The sequence below is a fragment of the Trachypithecus francoisi genome, unplaced genomic scaffold (assembly GCF_009764315.1).
Source record: "Trachypithecus francoisi isolate TF-2019V2 unplaced genomic scaffold, Tfra_2.0 Lachesis_group19, whole genome shotgun sequence".
In the NCBI taxonomy this organism is placed as follows: domain Eukaryota; kingdom Metazoa; phylum Chordata; class Mammalia; order Primates; family Cercopithecidae; genus Trachypithecus; species Trachypithecus francoisi.
Genome location: NW_022681464.1, coordinates 9,093,613 through 9,113,053, shown reverse-complemented (window position 1 = coordinate 9,113,053; position 19,441 = coordinate 9,093,613). Strand labels below are relative to the sequence as shown.

At 47.4% G+C, this 19,441-nt stretch overlaps 1 protein-coding gene across 3 annotated transcripts in view; it reads right to left on the bottom strand.

Annotated features, from left to right (window-relative positions):
• The window catches only part of LOXHD1 (lipoxygenase homology domains 1), a 140,519-nt gene that overhangs the window by 50,346 nt on the left and 70,732 nt on the right, over positions 1 to 19,441 (bottom strand). For all 3 annotated transcript variants that reach the window (XM_033177834.1, XM_033177835.1, XM_033177836.1), the window contains 7 exons: positions 19,275 to 19,379; positions 16,442 to 16,570; positions 15,506 to 15,670; positions 11,906 to 12,087; positions 8,064 to 8,180; positions 6,888 to 7,050; positions 2,918 to 3,072 (listed from right to left, as the gene is read on the bottom strand). In XM_033177834.1, coding sequence (XP_033033725.1) covers positions 2,918 to 3,072; positions 6,888 to 7,050; positions 8,064 to 8,180; positions 11,906 to 12,087; positions 15,506 to 15,670; positions 16,442 to 16,570; positions 19,275 to 19,379 — 1,016 coding nt within the window. The remainder of the gene's footprint in view (positions 1 to 2,917; positions 3,073 to 6,887; positions 7,051 to 8,063; positions 8,181 to 11,905; positions 12,088 to 15,505; positions 15,671 to 16,441; positions 16,571 to 19,274; positions 19,380 to 19,441) is intronic.

Here is a 19,441-nt window from a genome sequence, read left to right as displayed (position 1 = left end):
TCTGGGGTCCCGTGCTTGGGGAGTGGCTACATAACTGGCAAAGCCTTTCCTGAAGAATGTTGTGTGTGCAGTGGTTATAGAGAAGAGTCACCTCCATCTATGTTTGAATACCGGGGCAGAGAGAGATTTCCAAGGCAGCCATGCACGCCAAGGGCAAGTTAAAGAAGTGTTTATATAGCATGATGCCTTTTATGTAAAAAAGTAATACCACGGAATGGCTTACCTATTTTCTATGGGTGCATGCACATGTAAGCAGAGAAAATGTTTGGAAAAATGCTGAGGCAGGAGAAAGGGTGGGGTATTCTGGAAACTGCACTCAGTGGTCCACAGAGGGCACTCTGAGCAGGCCAGTGTGGGTAGGCTGTGAAGGTCTGCAAATCCCGTGAAGGACTCAGGGTAGATCTGGGATCCATGGGGAGCCTCTGCAGGCTTGAAGTGAGATAGTGACTGGTCAGCTTTGGACAGGTTAACTGAGGAAGCTGGAGGGTGGGTTGGATGGCAGGGCCTTGAGCAGAGAGACCACGCTGGCTCAGTGAGTGAGCTGAAATGAGGCAGGGCTGAGTGAATACAGGGCAGACTTGGCCGATTTGAGGTTATTTAGAAGGAAGACTCTGGAACCTGGTGATTGATTGAATGTGGGTGGGGAGGGGTTTCCAACAGGGAGAAGGATGTCCAGGATGACTTCCATATTCTGGAGTGATCAGAGAAATGGAAGCTTCTAGATGTTGTGCAGTAAACTTAAGGTCACATGGTTAGTAACTGAGCCAGAAGTTGCACCAGCTCCCCTGATGGGGTGTCAACACTGGAGGAAAAGAGAAGAAAGTGATGGGGCAGAATGGGGCAAAGATTTTTTCTTGTGACATAACAGTTTGCTGAGAGAGAAGAAAAAAAAATGGAATCTGAACACAGAGGGGAATGGCTTGTATCACCTTCATTTATTTACTTAATCCATATTTACTGAATGCTTACTCTTTGCCAGAGTCTGTAAATAAAGCCATGCATAAAAATGGACCTCTCAGCTGTATGCTGCACATTGCTGCTTTTACAATGCATTTACCAGGCATCGATACCAGGCATCAACTAAGGCAGGGGGCAGGTGAGCTTTCCCAAGGCTTGACAACATCCAGCACAGACAAAGAGCTACCTGCCTGCCAGACATGGTTCTAGACGCTTTGCATTTTTAATTCAGTTGGCCTTCACAATAACTCAAAATTAACTCTTTTTTAGGGTGGAGGAAAAGGAGGCACAGAGATGTTAAGTAACTTGTCTAAGATCACACAGCTAGTGTCAGAGCCAGGATCTGAGCTCAGGTGACCTGCCCCTAGCATCTGGGGACCTGATAAATAATATCCCTAGTGTAGAGTCAGGGACAATCACATAAATCGTTTGACCTTTTTGGTATTCCATTTTTGCAAGCTGGAAAGAGGAGGATAGGACTCCTCCTACCTACTTTATAAGGGCAGTGAACAATTATATCTCTTGTGGAACATGAATGTGTATGTTTTAGATTATTTCTTCCTGGTACAACATGCTCTTACATCTTGTCCTGTTTTTCAGCCCAGAGGTCTAATTAGCAATCATACTGCTATTTCTGCTTCAAATGCAGTAAACTGAAGTTAAAGGTAAATGGTTTCTATCTGGATGATGAACCAATGAATGGGAGTGCTGGGGTCTGACTCCTGGAGACCTGGCAGCCAGGCTGGGGCTCCTTCCACACTATCTGACTCATGGAGTCACCAGCCAGCTGCAGACCCACTTAGATGCCACCCACCTTTCTAGTCCCAGGGCTAATATCCTCCTTACTAGTAGAGTGGTTCAATGCTAAGGGATAAGCCTGGCTGAGGGTGAGGTTTAAGGAGACCCTTGATAAATACCCGTTGGCTGATGTATGAAATCCCCAGACATGCACAGCCACGGGCAAGAGCACAGATTGAGTTAGGAGCCAATCCCCTTAACCTGATCTCCCTGTGGAGATAGCCTGGCCTGTGGGGATTTCAGGCAGATTTCAGTGCATGGAGAGGAGAAGGAAAGGAGACTGAGGAGCAAGTGTGGGGAGGGGCAGGGGGCATGCCAGAAAGGGCACGGAGTGGAGGAGTAGAGGCAGGGAGAGGGGAGCCAAGCTTGCCAGAAGGGAAGTTTCACAAAACCCACCCTTAGAGACCCCTGTGGTTTTGTAAAATCAGTCTGTCAGGGCTGGAAGGGCCTTATACATCACCCAGTCGTGTGGTTTTCAAGCCTTTTTACAGTCACAGAACCATTTTCTTAACAGAGGGCTTGCTTGGCACTGTGATCAACAGGCCAGGTCAAAGTAGATCCACCTGGGAGGGAGTGGGGTGTCCAACTGCACCTGTCTCCACCACCCCCAAGGCTCCCAAGGCCCTTGGAGCCACCTGCAGCTCTACACAACACAATTTAGCCAATTCATATCTTATCCTTCAATTTACAGATGAGGAAACTGAGGCCAGAGAATTTGAAGCAGATAAGGAGCTGATAGCAGAACCAGGCCTCCAGATCCCCTCTCCACCCCACAGTTCAAGTCTCTGTCAGTGTCAGCACAGCCCTTGTCATTCTGCAGTGTTCACCTCCACATTCATGAACCATGCACAGTGAACTGGATTTTCTGAAGACGACCCAGCCCCATGCGACCAACAACCTGGAGCTCCAGCAGGCCGCCTGCTTGCCCAAGGCCGGCCTTCTGCTCCACCTCATCCCCTATGCAGGACCCAGGGTGGGTGCATCAGCTAGGAGAGGGGAACAAGGAGCACTTGCAGGGGAAGGGCAAGAGCAGAGGCCCAAATGAGTGTGCACGATGCCCCATGGAGTTCCTGGATGTGCCCGGGAACCAAGAAGAACTGGCGCTTAGATCGCTAGGCCTGGGGAGGAGGGAAGGAGGGTAAAGTCCATGTGCCCCTCATACCGTTCCTCTCTCGAACTTGTTGGTCCGGTTCTCTGACTTGCCAAGGTATCGCTCCCCGGTGTCCCCGAGGTCTCCATAGATGGTGATGTACACCTTGGCGTCCGTCCCTGCCCCGGGAATGTTCCCTGTGAAGATCTGCACCGAGTACAGCACAACTGGGCAGGTGGTGGGACAGACAGACAGACAAAGGGAAGAAAAGGGTGACAGTGCTTTAGGTCTTGGGGAACTGGATTTTTAGGAGGTGCTACTTCTGGCCTAGGACTCGAGGGGTTAGCCTTCCGTTTGCTCAATTATGCATATTCAGCTTCAAATCCATGTGCATTCTCCAGTGGGAAGTGTGCTCATCTGATCTAGACCCAGGTGGGCTCTATGAGACCCCAAAAATAGAAACTTTTTGAAGTACCCCTCAAACCATCTATCTGCCCATATAGCTGCCTGCACTGCACAGGGAGAAAGACTCAGAAACTACCTGAGATGTGTCCACACTGCGGTTGCTAAATTTGCCTGCTATGATACATGGCAATAAAATGCCTTCCGATTTGAGAGTGACCAGTGTCAACACCAGATCCTTCTAAATGGTTCACAGAAAAAAAAATATTGTTTAAAGAACAGTTTCCCCTCTGTTCATTTCCTCATGTTCATTTATTCTCCAACCCACTGTCACCCTCCCCTGCCCCAGCACTCCAGGCCAACTCCTCACCAAAGCCACTGTGACTGCCACCCTCTCCTTGGTCTCCCATAGCCCATAGGGAGGGCTCAACAAATATTGGTGTGACAATTATTAAACATTACTATGAAAAATAAAAATGCATGGTATCTTGCTTTTGTTCTGCTGTTTTTATTTAAGGAAAAATAAAAGATCTCCTTTCCCAACCTTCTCCTTAGCAGAGAGACTCAAGTCTTGCATTTTTATGAAGGCTAAAAATTGGTTGGCCCCTCTCTGTGTCCTCTGTCTTTACAGATTTTGAGTTTCAGGCCAGGGAAGAGGGGACTTGGCTGGATTATCCCCAAGGTGAGAAATAGAAGCTGAAAGGCAGAGGTGGCCAAAGTGGGAGAAAGGTTAACTTCCCTTCCCCTGGGAGGGAGTGAGGATTCAGGAGTATTCGTGGGCCACAGGGACCCCTCACCTGCACACAGGGACCCTACAGGGAAGTGACTGCTGGGCTTCTTTGGGGACTTGAAGCTTTGGGGCCTCAAGGGTGGAACAGAGAGTCTTTTGACAAAGCCAAATGCATGCAGGAGTGTTTCTGGTCACCCAGAGAAATGATACTTGTGTGTTGGTGGAGAGCCAGTAGTGACTCTGTGTGACAGTGAGCACAGCTGGGAGTGGTACTTACCCTGGACTAAGGGCCAGGCCTCTTCTGTGAGCCTCAGGATTCCTAGAAGACCCTCAAAAAGGGGATTCCCCTCCCTGTCGTGAACGAGATGGACTTTCTTATCAGTCCTTGCAAGTGGGCTCAGAACCACATTTAGTTAAACGCAGAAAAGTAAAGTGATGTGAGTTGCTTGTCCTGATGGCTGTGGAACACATTCACACCCACAGTAGGGTTCCCATGATTTTCTCATTTTCCACTGGGTTCCGCAGCATTATTCCCTCCTGCTCTCCTTCTGTGTGGCTGGACACTCCTTCTTGGGTAGCTTTATGGTTTCCTAATCTTCCACCTGTGCCTTGGATGCCAAGGTCTCCCAGGTTCCACCCACATTCCTCAGCTCTCATCTTGCACTTCCTTGAATTCTCTGAGTCTGTGCCTCCAACCTAGGTCCTTCCTTTGCTTTGGATCCACACACTTACTACCTAGAGGGCGTCTCCACCTTGACCAGACCACAACATCACAAACTCACATGTTCAAGCCTAAACTCTACCCTCTCCTGCAACCCCCGCCCCTTTTCCAAACCTTCTCCCCAACCATCTTCCTTGTCTCAGTGGCCTTGCCCAAGCTGCTACCATCCAAAGCTCCTGGGTGCATTGTGAGAATTGACCTGCAGAGGCTGGTCAGACACACCGCCAGGGGCAGAAACCAGGGACCAGCCACACTTGCTCCTACCCCACCCTGCCCCACTCAGCTCAGTGCAGAAACCTGTCAGCATTTCACACACTGAAAATCCTCTCTTTATTATCTAAATGTTACCTAAGCTTGTCTTGCTAATACTGACCTGCAGTGACATTAGGAAACTTGTCATAGTTTAGACACAACAGTCGATGGTCCTCCCCCTCATTTTCCTCCCCACCCATTTTCTAGCTGTGCATTTGGGCCTGCTCCATACGTGAGCTAATCACAGGTGGCATGGGCCTATAGGGACACTTTTTCTAGGAGCCTGTGTCCCAGAGCAGGATGCAGTGTCCCCAGGGGCTGGGATGAAATGGCCTCCTCACTCCCCCTTCATCTGCTGCTGTCTCCAGTCCTCTGGGAATTAGGAAAACTGATTCAGCTTCTGGGTGCTGAGCAATGCGGTAGTGCAGTCAGAGCCAGCTATTTCTGGATCCTCCTCCCTCCCTGTCCCACCCAGGCCACCCGGCGCATCCGTGGAGAGATGTTTCCCTAGAAACATCACCGAGCTCAGAGTGAGTTTTGTGTTATGTTACCCACACAGAACAGCCCAAGTGCTCTCCTGGGACAGCTTTCCAGGGCATCCTCTGGGGTCCAAGTAGAGAAGGATTTAATAGCAAAGACTATGTGGAGAAAAGGATAGGAGTAGGAATGTCACACTATTGAGGCAACACTTGTTTTTATTTCTGGGCAACAATTCAGGTTAAAGGAAAGGCAGAGCTATAGCTGTTTTACTTCCGGTGACAACAAAGGAAGACGGTGTTTGTCTTTTGTCTTTTGGATGTCTTATCCACTTGGTGGGCAGAAAGACCTGTCTTCCTGGCTCCATAAGGGGCCCAAAATTTTGAATTTTACTCCAGTTTTTCCAAGAAGACAACACAACAAATGTAAAGTGGATTTTCAAACTCTTGGAGCTTCCCTGATCTGTGTAGGCTACCCTGCTAGAGAGATCCACTGTATTCTTTGTCTATCATCAGGGGTAGAAAGTCTGTTTTTTTGCAAATGAATTTGGCTTTGAAATAGCTCAAGATAATTCAGAGCTGAATGGCTGGTGAATAACCTGGGAATTGACACGGACAATGCCATTGCTGGTCTAAACAGAGGTATGACTCTGTCCATGTGTTCTGGGAAGAGCGTGTGTGTGTGTGTGTGTGTGTGTACACATACACAGTGTAGAAAGAGAGGAGAAGAGAAGGTTGAGGACTGAGCCTTGAGGAATACTACCTAGCATTAGAAAAGAAACCAGCACTCTAAATACTTCAGTGAGTTAGGAAGAGAACTAGAATATGGTGGGGTCACCAAAAGCAAAGGAGGAGGAAGTACAAGAAGTGGGTGGCCAGTCTGATGCAAATCCTTTAGAGAAAACCACACTGATGAAGAATGGACAAGTTAACCAGCCCATCCAGAAAAGAAGCTCATCACCTTGAACTTTCTCGAGCCATGCCAAACTACTGAGAACAAATACAAATATGGTTCCAGTTACATATAATTCAAGAAGGTTTCTTAATTCATACGAAGTTGGGACAGCTAAGTCCAGCAAGAGCAGAGAGGCCCAAGCCATAGTGATTGGTGGCAAGCAAATGAAGAGTAGGGAGAAAATAGGGACCAGGATAAGCCAGGAATAGGATTCCCCTTATCTGGATGTATTATCCCAGCATCAGACCAGGAAAGAATTTCAGCACAAACCTGGGAGCGAGACAGCTGAGACTTTGAAGACTAGCTCAGTCATCTCTTAGCTGTGTGCACTTAGGCAGATTATGGAAGCTCTGTGAGCCTCAGTGGCCCTCTCTACAGAGTGGAGGTAACAACAGACCCTCCTCCTGGGTGAAGAGGCTCAGCCTGGCACAGGGCATGTGCTCCACAGGGAGGACCAGGGTCCTGGAGCCTGCCCATGGTGATAAGGGTGGCCACACCACACTTACTGTCCAGAGGCTCTTCTACTTCCTTGTAGACTTGCCGTAAGGACCCATCTTTCATGTATTTCTCAGTGAAGATGTCATACGGAACCAGTTCTCGAATGGTCTTTTTGTCATCCTCAGAGGTGGCAAGCCACCGATCACATGGGAAAGTCAAGGTCTCTGCACCCTGGGGTGAGGCAGAAAAAGAAAAATTAGCCCTTAATGTGAAAGCTGCCAACTTCAGGGATTCATCGGCGTCTCAGTACTCCTGGAGACCAAGGACGAGGATCATGGGGCCCCATAAATAATGTAAAAGCCACAGGGAGCCCCTTGCCCCAATTTCAGTAGACCCAGTCTTAAAGACTTGTACAACCACATCAGAGTTTGGCTCTGAAAGGCTGGGGTTCCCAGGGTCACTTAATAATAGGTATCTGAACTCCATCCTGGAGACTCAGACTCAGTGGGTAAAGGGAGGGGGGTGCTCTGTACTTAAAATTGCTCCCTCTGGCCAGGCACATTAGTGGCTCATGCCTATAATCCTAGCACTTTGGGAGGCCAAGGCAGGTGGATCACCTGAGGTCAGGATTTCAAGACCAGCCTGGTCAACATGGTGAAACCCCGTCTCTACTAACAAAATACAAAAATTAGTCGGGCGTGATGGTCCATGCCTGTAGTCCTAGCTACTTGGGAGGCTAAAGTGGGAGAATCACGAACCCAGAAGGCAGAGAACTGCTGCACTCCAGCCTGCGTGACAGAGCAAGATTCCGTCTCAAAAAAATAAAAAAATAAAAATTGCTCCCTCTTCATTCATATCCATAGCTGTGACTGAGATCCATCTCCTAGGTTTATACTTTTGTGGTTTCAGAATGTTTTTAAAGTTGTCTGAGGTAGATTTTCTTCTGTGAATTTACCTTGAGTTACAGGAAGGGCACTCCGGTCACTCACTAGTAATATGGCCTTGGAGGTGGGGAGCAGAGACACGCACAGACCCTCCTCCTTGACCACTAAACCAAGTTCTAGAAAATTCTGCTTGAGACCAGAGCTTGTTTCTGCACTCTGAGTGAACTGGGTGAATTTTCATTATGAGATTTTTATCTCAATAAGGCTGATCTAGCCAGCAGGTTCTTACAGGGAATTCGCCTTGAATCTGCTCTGGAAAGGGACAAAAGAAACAGCAGGACAGACCAGTCAAAAACTCACATCTTTATCCGGGAGGAGCCTGCGGATGTCCACGTGAGAGCAGTGCCACCCAGGATTCATGCCTGTGTTATTATGGCCAATCCGAATTTTTTCAATGATTTCTCCCACATCTTCTAACTTTGGAAAGGAGATAAGGCACCAGATGTTAGCTGAAAGATCCAGGAAAGTATGGCCTCGGCAACATCCTGCTTCCCCAGGGCATCTACCTTGAGTCCCTTTGCACTTCCTCCTGATATGTCCCCACTGTCCAGCCAGGCCAACTCCCACTGACCTTGACACACATGCCATGCCCATGCCTCATGTCCCCTCTCTTAAAGTCAGCCTTGACTCCAGAACTTGGTTCAATCTACCTTCTCTGGGAGGGGGACCCCTTTTCAGCGTGGAACCCAGCTCCCCATCTTCCACTGCTCGCTGTTGTAGCAACTCATCCCTTGTGTGAGAACTGAATTGAGTAGCAAAAGATGAGTCCTGGCTGTGCCATGCTCCTGTCTTGCCAAGTTGACTTATTCAAGGCCCCAGACCTCTAAGAGTCCCCCACCTTCCAGCCACTCCTTTTCTGAGATCCCACATAGAAATGCCAGTCCCTCAAACTCCACATTCCTTGTCACAGGGCCTTTGCACATGCTTTGCTTGCCTCTCTGTCTTCCTCTTCTTTCCTAATGCCATGCCTGCTCAACCTCGTAATTCAGGTCTCAACGATCACTTCCTCAGGAAAGCCCTTAACCTACCCAAAAAAGTGAACTCTTTTCATGACAGACTCTTGTTGCATAGTGGAGCCCCTCCTTGGAGCACTTCTCATAGTTGTAAGTTTTCATTTATTTGTGTGACACCTACCATCTCTTTCACCACTGAGAACCACAAGGCAGGCATCATTTTGCTCTGCATTGTATCCTGAAAACCTAGAACAGTGCCCATGACCTAGGCACTCAATAAGCATAGGTTGCAAGGATGAAAGAGTGTTTCCTTAGCTGCAAAATGGGTATGATAAAATCAGCCAGGCCTTCTCATAATGTGGTGGTGAGCCTTAACCACGATGGTGTGCATAAAAGTCCCTTGAACGAAAAAGCTGATACATGTGTGCCAGGTAAGCCCCTGAACTGGGCGGGGGATGGGGCAGCTACAACATCTTCTCTCTTCCACCTGGAGCATACAGGTATGGGATGCAGAGGAGAATCTCTGGCTTCTGTGACCTTAATCCTCTAAGCCCTAAGCTGCATCGGACAGGATGGCCGCCTCAGGTTTTTTCTGTTTGTTTGTTTGTTTGTTTTGAGATGGAGTTTCGCTGTTGTCGCCCAGGCTGGAGTGTAGTGGTGAAACCTCAACTCAGGGCAACCTCCACCTCCTAGGTTCAAGCGATTCTCCTGCCTCAGCCTCTGGAGTAGCTGGGATTACAGGTACCTGCCACCATGCCCAGCTAAATTTTATATTTTTAGCAGAGACGGAGTTTTACCATGTTGGCCAAACTGGTCTCGAACTCCTAACCTCAGGTGATCCACCCACCTTGGCCTCCCAAAATGCTGGGATTACAGGCGTGAGCCACCATGCCCGGCTGCCGTCTCAGTTCTAACCCCTCAGAGAGCAAGGTGGCCTTTAGGGGACAGCTAGTCATGGTTGGTAGGCTCCAGAGAAAGACTCAGAGGACATCAGCATCAAAAGGGACCCTAGTATTCTGGAAGGTGAAAGAATTAGGCAGAGAATGCTCTGAAACTGAACTGCTTGAGTCTACATCCTAGCTCTGCTGTTTTAAGACACCTTGAGTAAGTCTGCTTAGCTTTTCTGTGCTTTATTTCCTCATCTGTAAAATGTGATGGTCATACTACTGATGTCGTGGAAATGTTATGAAGATTAAATGAGTTGATACACATCAGGTCCTTAGAACTGTGCTGGCCCTTGGACGTTCTCAATAACTCTTAGCTATTATTGTTCTTTTTCTGGTCAACCCCTTTTCTTAGGAGGGGGCCACAGAGAGAGGAAGTGGCTTCCTCGTGTGTTAGCGGCTGAGCCAGAGTCAGATCCAGGGTTATGGACTCTGCAATCCAGCGTTTTACCTCCTACCTGAAAATCAATCAGAAAAGGGAAGTGCAGAGAGAGGGACACAGGTGGGCAGAGAAACAGAGGCCAGGAGACAAAGCCCTTTCATTTGTTTCCCAGCTCTCACACTGCCCCCAAATCCAGAGACATTTGAAAAGAAAAAAACATAGCAACAAAATTACTGGCAAATTATAGCTGTCTATTAGTGGGGACTTCATTGATAAAAACTCCCCGGAAGTCATGCTGAGGTGTGATCACAGCCTCAGCCACTGACGGCATCAGGCCTGGATGACTCACGCACCACGACATCTTGGGTAGATGAGACGTTAGCTTTGTGTGGATTAATGAATCACCCTTACATTTTCTTGTTAAAAGACTCAACAAAGGTGACAGACCTTCCCACAAGTGCTGACTGCTCCAGAGAAGGTGGGAAGAGAGCAGGGCGTCCCCCGGGATAGAGACTGGCCCAGGAAGAAGGAAGGTGCCCTGGGCTTTGTTTCCTATCAGAAAATAAGGGGTACATCTCCAAAGATCCCACTGCCCAGAGGGCCCAGGCTTCTGAGGCTCCTGGCTCTTCTCCTTCAGGGTCTCCTGCACTTCCCCTCTAAGTCTTGCTTCATTACTGTTGTCCATCCAAGTCACATCACACTCCTCCCATGGCTTCTAGCCAAACCTCAAGCCACACGCTTATTTCCACCTCTGAGCTGCTGGCCATGCTCTTCCCTTTGCTAGAAATGCCTTTCCTCCTTGTCCCTGCTACTGGCCCCTTTCAGATCCAACTCAAAGCCACCTCTTTCAATGAGCCTTCTCCCTTCTCTAAACAGTGATAGTAAGCTCAGTCCATTTGCTTGTCTACTACAGTAGCTAAGAGTGTATATTCCAGAGCCAGTCCTCCTGGGTTTCAATCCTTCTCTCACTACATCCTAGCTGTGTGGTTTTAGGGAAGCAACTAAACCTCTGTGCCCCAGTTTCCCCGTATTTACCTGGGGACAATTGCAGCACAGAATTTTTATGATAATTAAGTGAGTTCGCATAGATAAAGCCTATGACAGTGCCCTCTGACCCACAGGGTCAGTGACAATGACCATCACCAGACTCTCTCATTACCTTTGTGGGGAGGACTGGGGTCCCCAACTTGACCGTAAGCCCCTCTCAGGCAGTATCTGAGCTCTCCCCTTCTCTTGTGTCTCCCACCCAACCTGGCGTACAGCTGAGCACACTGGGCAGGCACAGTGCATATGCACTAAATTGAAGTATATGGATTCCAAGGCGCTATGACCTACAGGCACAGTAAAAACTGAACAACAGCACCCCCATTGTCAAGATCTGATGGGAAGCCATGGAACATACATGTTCTTCTCTATTAAATTGTTTGACCATAGCTTGAGAGCTGAGCAGGAGACTCTATCCCCACATGACCACTGGTGGTGGGATTTCCACCTCTCCCTGGCTAGCAGTATCAGCAGAACCCCACAACCAGCAAGTCTGGGAGCCATGTACCACCTGTGGGTAAGTGTCTATTGTTGGAAGCTCTAGAGAGCCTGTTGACGTTATGCCTCTAGTGTTTCCAAGTCCTGTCTCTCATCATTGCCTTTGATCCTGACATCAGTCCAGGAGGCACAGGTTGAGCTTCACCATTCCCCTGTTGCTTGGATGTACTGAGGCCCAGGAAGGCAGGATGAGCTTCCCACCTTCCTCTCTAATAGCAGTGCATCAGGATGAAGGGTATGTGTTCTGCCCTGAATGTAGGGCTTCTCCTCTCCCTCTGTCTGACCTACCCCATCCCTGGACAGCCTGCTGAGCCCAAGTACCTCCACAATGAAGCGTGAGGCAGACTTCCTCTCAAAGAACTGCTTCTGTTCCCTCTTGTTGGTGCACAGATACTTCTGCTGGGTGCACACAGCATCGCAGCCATAGATGATGATGAAGATGTTGGCATCTGTCCCAGCAGCAAAGACATCACTGGTGTAGAGGGTGATCTCGTAAGGAACAACTGAGGGTGGTGGTCAGAGAACAAAGCCAGAGGGGATGAGAGAACATAAAACAAACATGGTGAGAGCCAGTTCTTCACCAGCACCACCAGCCTGGACCCTTGCACTGGGGATCTGCTGCCCAGGGACCTGGACCTTCACAAGGTTGCCTAGCAACTGCAGTTGGGGTCTGGTCCTGCCTAGCCACCACGGAAAACCCTCACCCCCTCATACCAGGTTGTGTGAGCCTCTCACATCCCAGAGTGCATGTACCAAACTGGTTGAAAGCACAGGCTTTGGAATTTGACAAGCCCAGGCTGGAAACCCGGCTATGTCTTGACCATTGGTGCTATCTGGGCAAGTTACTTCTGAGCCTCAGTGTCCACTGTCTGTAAAGTGCCCTCCACATGGTGCTTGGCTGAAGAGACTCCATAAACAAGAGCACTAGATTTCAGGGGGCAACATGCTGATTGGATCAGCTAGTCTACAGTAGTGAGCATTCTTTCTCTCCTCTCCCTATCCCCTGCTCCCAGGCCCTCCCTTGCTCCCAGATGGCCTGCCTTCCCCAACCCATCCACCTCACACCCAGTCCCTCATTCAGGTTCCCTCACATTACAGAGGTCTTTTATAGGGGAGGGGATAGCAGGAGGCAAGGGCTGCACCAGGGTTTACTTGGTCCCATCAGGGACTATCTGTCCTCAAAAGAGGGTTGACAAATCAGTGCTGTCAGCAAGTAGCTTCCTGGCGGGCAGCCACCAGTGTGAATAGAGATCAGTATGTCTCTATGCATGGGTGGAAGACCCTTTGCTTCAGAAACTTTTGGGGATGCTTGTTAAAAATACAGATTTGCAGGCCAGGTGTGGTGGTTCATGCCTGTAATCCCAGCACTTTGGGAGGCCGAGGTGGGCGAATCACTTGAGGTCAGGAGTTTGAGACTAGCCCAACCAACATGGTGAAACCCTGTCTCTACTAAAAACATAAAAGGTAGCTGGCCGTGGTAGCAGGCACCTTAGTCCCAGCTACTTGAGAGGCTGAGGCAGGAGAATTGCTTGAACCTGGGAGGTGGAGGTTGTAATAAGCTGAGATCATGCCACTGCACTCCAGCCTGGGTAACAGAATGAAACTCTCTCGAAAAAAATAATAAAATAAAAATAAAATACAGATTTGCAAACCCTGCCTTAGCTTCTCTGTGGGATGGGTCTAGGGATCTAAATATTTAACTCATAGTTTATACTAAAGTTTGAGAGTGCCTAAAACAATGTATTGCTATAGTAACTATAGGTTAGTTCATTAGCAGGTTGTGAAATGGGTTTAGTAGGTTGTCAACAGTGTTTTTAAAAATATGTGGAAATGAAAAAAATTAATAGAAAAATATCACTGTATATCACACATAGTGAGGGTACAATATTTTGTGACATTTTTATTTTTTGCATATGCGTATAAATGTGTACACTTACTCTGGGTCACAGTAACTAAAAAAAATTAAGAAAAAGAAAAGAAGAATATTGAAAACCCAGAGAAACAGTTCAAGTGGATGTCTACTCTATCCTGTAATCTTGGCCCTTGAAAGAAGTCACAATAGAAGCTTCCTGCTCTCTTGTGGCCCTAACCTTCTCCAGATGAGGATGCTGCTTTCATTTATCATCATGGCTACTTTGCTATAGGGCTGTAGTAGTGATACCCACAGTAGTAATAGTAATCACTTATTAAGTACTTCCTATATGTCAGACTTTGTACTGAGTATGCTATGGTCCTTATCTCCTTTAACCCTCACAATAACCCAAAGGAGTAGGCATTATTACACTCCATGTTACAGATGAGAAAACCAAGGCTCAGAGAGGTGAAGTAACTTGCCCAAAGTCACATGGTAGAACTTGAACTCAAACCCAGGCTTGTCTGACCTTAAAGCCTGTATGGTCAGCCTCTAGGAATCCTGTTGCTGTGAACTAGAGATAGGTATTACTGCTTAGCCACAGGCCACAGAAAGGGACAGCCCATGGAGGTGACCACTACTCCACAATGGCTTGAAAAGGCCTTCACCCATAGGTTGAAGGGAAACAGCCTCGACCCTGCCAGGTGCTCAGGCAATAACAGAGGTGTCATCTCTGCAGCATACAGCCCTTTCCTCTGAGCCTCTGGGTTCTCTCCCTGCCCCAAGACTTGGAAAGCCTTGAACAGAAAAGCTGGCAACAGAATCTGAGCTTTCCTGAGACTGGCCAGCAGTAGGAGAACCCCTGGAAGTTTCTGGGCAGGAACAGCTCACTCTTTAGGTTAGTTTTAATATCAGGCTGGAACTGAGCATGTTCAAAGTCAAGCCATACAAACTCTTTATCTTTTCTTTCTTTTTCTTTTCTTTTTTGGTATGGTGTGTCCTAGGGCATGTAGGGAGAAATGGATGCGTTTGTCCTCAAGGGTCCCAACCAGTGCTGCTGCCAGCCCCATGCACATCTTTCAGACCAGAGTCTGTCCTCGCCTGCAGGTGACTCCTGGGAACAGAGGCTGGATCCAGGGCTGGTTTTGGGCATGCCCAGCCAGAGAAATCTCACTTCATTTTAGACTTTGGATCAGAAGATATTTTGATGATCTGTTCATTTTATTGCTCTAGGCAAAAAGTTGTTCATCACTGATACATGCTATTAAGTATGAGTTGTTTGGGGGAAATCCTGCGGTACAGTTTATTATTTAGTTAGAAAAAATTATATGCTCTGGATTTTATTCACATTTTACCAAATTTAGACAGACTTTTAGAGTTTAATTTCAGTTTGATTCCCCGTACCTAGTACTACATACTTACATGTCTATAAACATTTAATACATTCTTTCTGATGACATTGGAAAGGAAGTGTCAAAACTTCACTAAATTACTCCCTTCCCTTCTTCCCCTTAGCTATAAATTGGAATTACATTCACCTTCTTTTTGAATTCTGGGTCTGGCAGGGTCCAGGCTGTGTTTCCCTTCAACCCATAAGTGAGGGCCCTTTCAAGCCATTTTGGGGCTGGCAGTCATGTATACCACCTGAGAAAATCTTATACTGTTGATTTATTTGGCATGTTAATGACTGGAGTAAGGACTGGTGACAGGGCTGATAATGATTCCTTGGTTAGATGTTTATCTTTCTTCCTTTTGCATATTGCTATCATCCTGCATTATTATCTCTATGCTGCAGATGAGGAATCTGAACCCTAGAGAGGTTAGACTCTCTACATGTTGTCACCAACTAACTTGGAGTGGAGTTTAGAATAAATCTCATATTTTCATTTCCTGGGTCCAGAACTCTGCCCACGGTCCCCACAGAGCTCAGGAAATTCAAGACAGGGATGAGAGACCAAAATCTTCAAGGTGGGCCTGGCCCACAATCAATGCTGAAGGAGGAACTGGGGCTGAATTGGGGTAGCTGGTGATGGGGCCCCAGAGAAGGCCTTGCCGTGTGTGGTTCCTACATGGCGTGTACAGCCTCGTCTGAAGCTCTGTGTGGAAGAGGTCTCTGATGATGGACCCGTCGTCTTCATTTTTGGCCAGCCAGCGGCCACAGGGAAACATCATGCACTTTCCAAGAGATGGGGCATCCACCTCTACCCAGTCTACAAACCAGCCTGGGGCCTTGCCTAGAAAGAGAGGAGACACAGAACCCATCAAGGATCCGAGCAGAGATGATTTCCTGTGGGTAACTTCAGGGACTCCTGACATCCTTCCTTATTTGGTGGCTGGCCGATACCATTAACATGACATCCCTTTTGCTTGCAGCATTGCTATTAAAATGTGCACCCAGATGTTGAAGCTGGATTACACTCCAGGCTACTGTCAGTGACATTAGTAAAAGAGCATCAATAGGAGATGACAGAAGAATAGGGAGAGGCTGAGGTGGGAGGGCACTGAGAGGAAGCAAGGATGCCGTCCTTCCTTGAAAAAGGGGCTTCAAACAGACCTCAGGGATGCCAGAAAAAGCTTATTTACAAAAGCTCTATAATCTTACCCAATGATAGGAATGATGCAATTGAATCAAAGGCTCTGGGGGTGGAGCCAAGAAATCTGTGAGTTAATAACCCTCCAGATGATTCTGTTGCACACTCAAAGAACTACTGAGTTAGATTGGGGATTTTCATATCTGGCTGTGCATTAAAATTACCGACACTGGGGGATAGAGAAAGGCTTTAAAAATCACCAGTGTCCAGGTACACCGCTAGACTAATTAGGCCAGAAACTCTGTGTGCAGCTGAGGACTCTCTGGGCTCTGCTGGGCTAAAGGGATTGAGGAAGCTGTGTCATTACAGAAGACAGATGGCATTCGAATTTCCAGAGTCTTTCCCAGAGGACCACAAGGACCTGTCCATGGTCCTTAAAGTCTTAACAGGGAGCAGAGGGGAGGGAAGCCACACCTGTGTTGTCATGGCCAAGCCGAACTTTCCACAGATCTCCCAGATCCAGCGTCTCCACCGTGAAGATTTCAATGCTGTCCCTCTCAAACTTATTGCTGTTTGTCTTGGAGGACTTCAGGAGGGTCATTCCTGTCAATTGGATGACCCCAGCATGACTGGCTGGACCTGAGGCCTTTCAATCCTAGTCAGACCCAAACCTTTAATCCCTTTTCAAAATGACCAAATTTCTGAACTTCCACCAAATTTAGGCTGTGCAATTATCATCCACTGGCTACCTTTGCACAGTGGGCATTTAAAAAAATTTTTATTTCGGCCGGGCGCGGTGGCTCAAGCCTGTAATCCCAGTGCTTTGGGAGGCCGAGACGGGCGGATCACGAGGTCAGGAGATCGAGACCATCCTGGCTAACACGGTGAAACCCCGTCTCTACTAAAAATACAAAAAACTAGCCGGGCGAGGTGGCGGGCGCCTGTAGTCCCAGCTACTCGGGAGGCTGAGGCAGGAGAATGGCGGGAACCCGGGAGGTGGAGCTTGCAGTGAGCTGAGATCCGGCCACTGCACTCCAGCCTGGGCGATAGAGCGAGACTCCATCTTAAAAAAAAAAAAAAAAATTTATTTCAATAGCTTTTGGGGTACAGGTGGTTTTTGGTTACATGGGTGAGTTAGCAGTGAATCCTGAGATTTTGGTGCACCACCACCTGAGCAGTGTACTCTGTACCCAATCTTGTCTTTTATCCCTCACCCCTTTCCCAACCTTCCTGCAATGAGTCCCCACAGTCCATTATATCATTTTGTATGCTTTTGCACCCTCATAGCTTAGCTCTCTCTTATAAGTGAGAACATTCAGTATTTGGTTTCTCCATTCCTGAGTTACTTCACTTAGAATAATGGGCTCCAGCTCCATCCAAGTTGCTGTATAAGACATTATTTCATTCCTTTTTATGGCTGAGTAGTATTCCATGGTGTATATATACACCACATTGTCTTTTTATACATATTTTTTAAATTTTTGTTATATTTTAAGTTCTGGGTACACGTGCAGAATGTGAAGTTTTGTTACATAGGAATACACGTGCCCTGGTGGTTTGCTGCACCCATCAACCTGTCATCTACATTAGGTGTTTCTCCTAATGCTATCCCTCCCCTAAGCCCCCACCCCCTGACAGGCCTCAGTGTGTGATGTTCCCCTCCCTCTGTCCACGTGCTCTCACTTTTTTGTGTGTGTTCTTTCATTGAGTTTTACAATAACCCTTTAGGGTGTGCATTTTCATTTCCAGTTTATGTCAAAAGAGATACCTTACTCAAAATCATCCAGGAGACAGTTGTGGAGCTCTAAGTCAATGCTGCACCACTTCCATACCCTCACAACTCTCTACATGGAGAGGGAGCCAGTGACAAAGCCACACTCCCTATGTTCCCTGGGGATGGGACATGTGGGAATTTCTGGAGCATCTTCTTTGGATGACAGAGGAGGGATGAATTTGAATGCCTCCCCCACCCTCAGCTATTTCACAAATATAATCGTCCTGAGACTGGCTGCAGTGTCAGTCTGAAACTAGGGTGATCTCAGAGTCATCACCGTGTCCTCCTGCCTCAGCATGCACTGCATTGCCTTTAAGTCCCTGTACCCTGATAAGTCCCAGTTCTGGGCCCACCTCATGTAGAAAGTCTGCTATTCCTAGACTCACTACAGACTGGTTTAAGTATACAGAGAGACAGACAGACCTTGGTCCAATCCCTAGCTCTGCCACTTACCACTGGGTGGCCTTGGGAAAATTATGTAATATTTCTGAGACTTGGTTTTCCAAATGTCAAAAAGGAGAGGTCTTAGTCCCTTCTTTGTAGGGCTGTTGTGAGGATTTAATGAGTCGATGACTGTTGGATGCTCAAGAATGTGTCTAACACATGGAAAGGTCTCAGTTAATAAAAGCAGTTGCCAAAGCCCATTAATTTCTTTGATCATGGTTCAGGAAGGATTGCAATCACATACATTTGTAGGTTATGACCTAATTATATCATTATATATTATCTGCTTTATACAACCTATTAAATAATTGATGTTAATTAATGTTTATTGAGTGCCACTTTTGTCCCAAATGTTGCACGTGTTCAACTTCATTAGACTTTCAACTCTATAAGGCACATACTAATTTTATCCTCATTTTATAAATAGAGGAAACTAAGGCACAGAGGGGTTAAGCAACTTGCCCAATGTCACACAGCTCATAAATGGTGGAGTGGAGGTTTGAACCAATCAGACAAGCTTCAGAGTCCACGCTCTCTACCAGCACATTGTTGTAGTAGATATGAGCACCCCATGGTCAAGGGTTAGGTCCATTTATTCTTCAATAATGCTTGGCACTAGGCCCTGGACCTGCAGGATTTTGAGCAAATACATGATGACTACTTGAGGGACTGACTCCTCTCTAAACTCAACAGAATGACTGGACAGTGGTGTAAGCAGATGGCTGGACCCAACACGAAATACCACCTTCTCTGAGTACCTGGGCAAAGGCTCCTAAACAACTCTACAATGCCTGGAGTGCCTCATACTGAAAGTACCATGGCTGAATTTCATTGGAAGTTGCGCAAAGCCACCTTGTCCCAGATTGTTGTTGGGTGGAGTCAGGGCTACCTCCACAGAAAACGAAAGCTGGCTCAGAGAAGAAGAAAAGTTTTAGAAAAAAAGGAACTGCCTTTCTTGATGGGGCTAATTGCTTGCATCCTATTGAGAGACAGAAGCATAATTGGGATTCCCTTGGAAATTTCTGCTGAGTCTTCTGGTCTCCCTGGGGAAGAACGTGTGTGAACCTTGGCCCTGCACTGCTTTCTTACCAGTGTCATCTTGTGTGCCAAAGAGTGTGATGAAGACATTAGCATCTGTGCCTGCATTCTTCTTAACCCCAGTCTTTATCGTCACTGAGAATGTGGTAGATTTATCTGCCAAGAGAATAGTATAGAGCAATGAATTGTAGATTGTTCCTCTCATGAAAGGAGGAAAG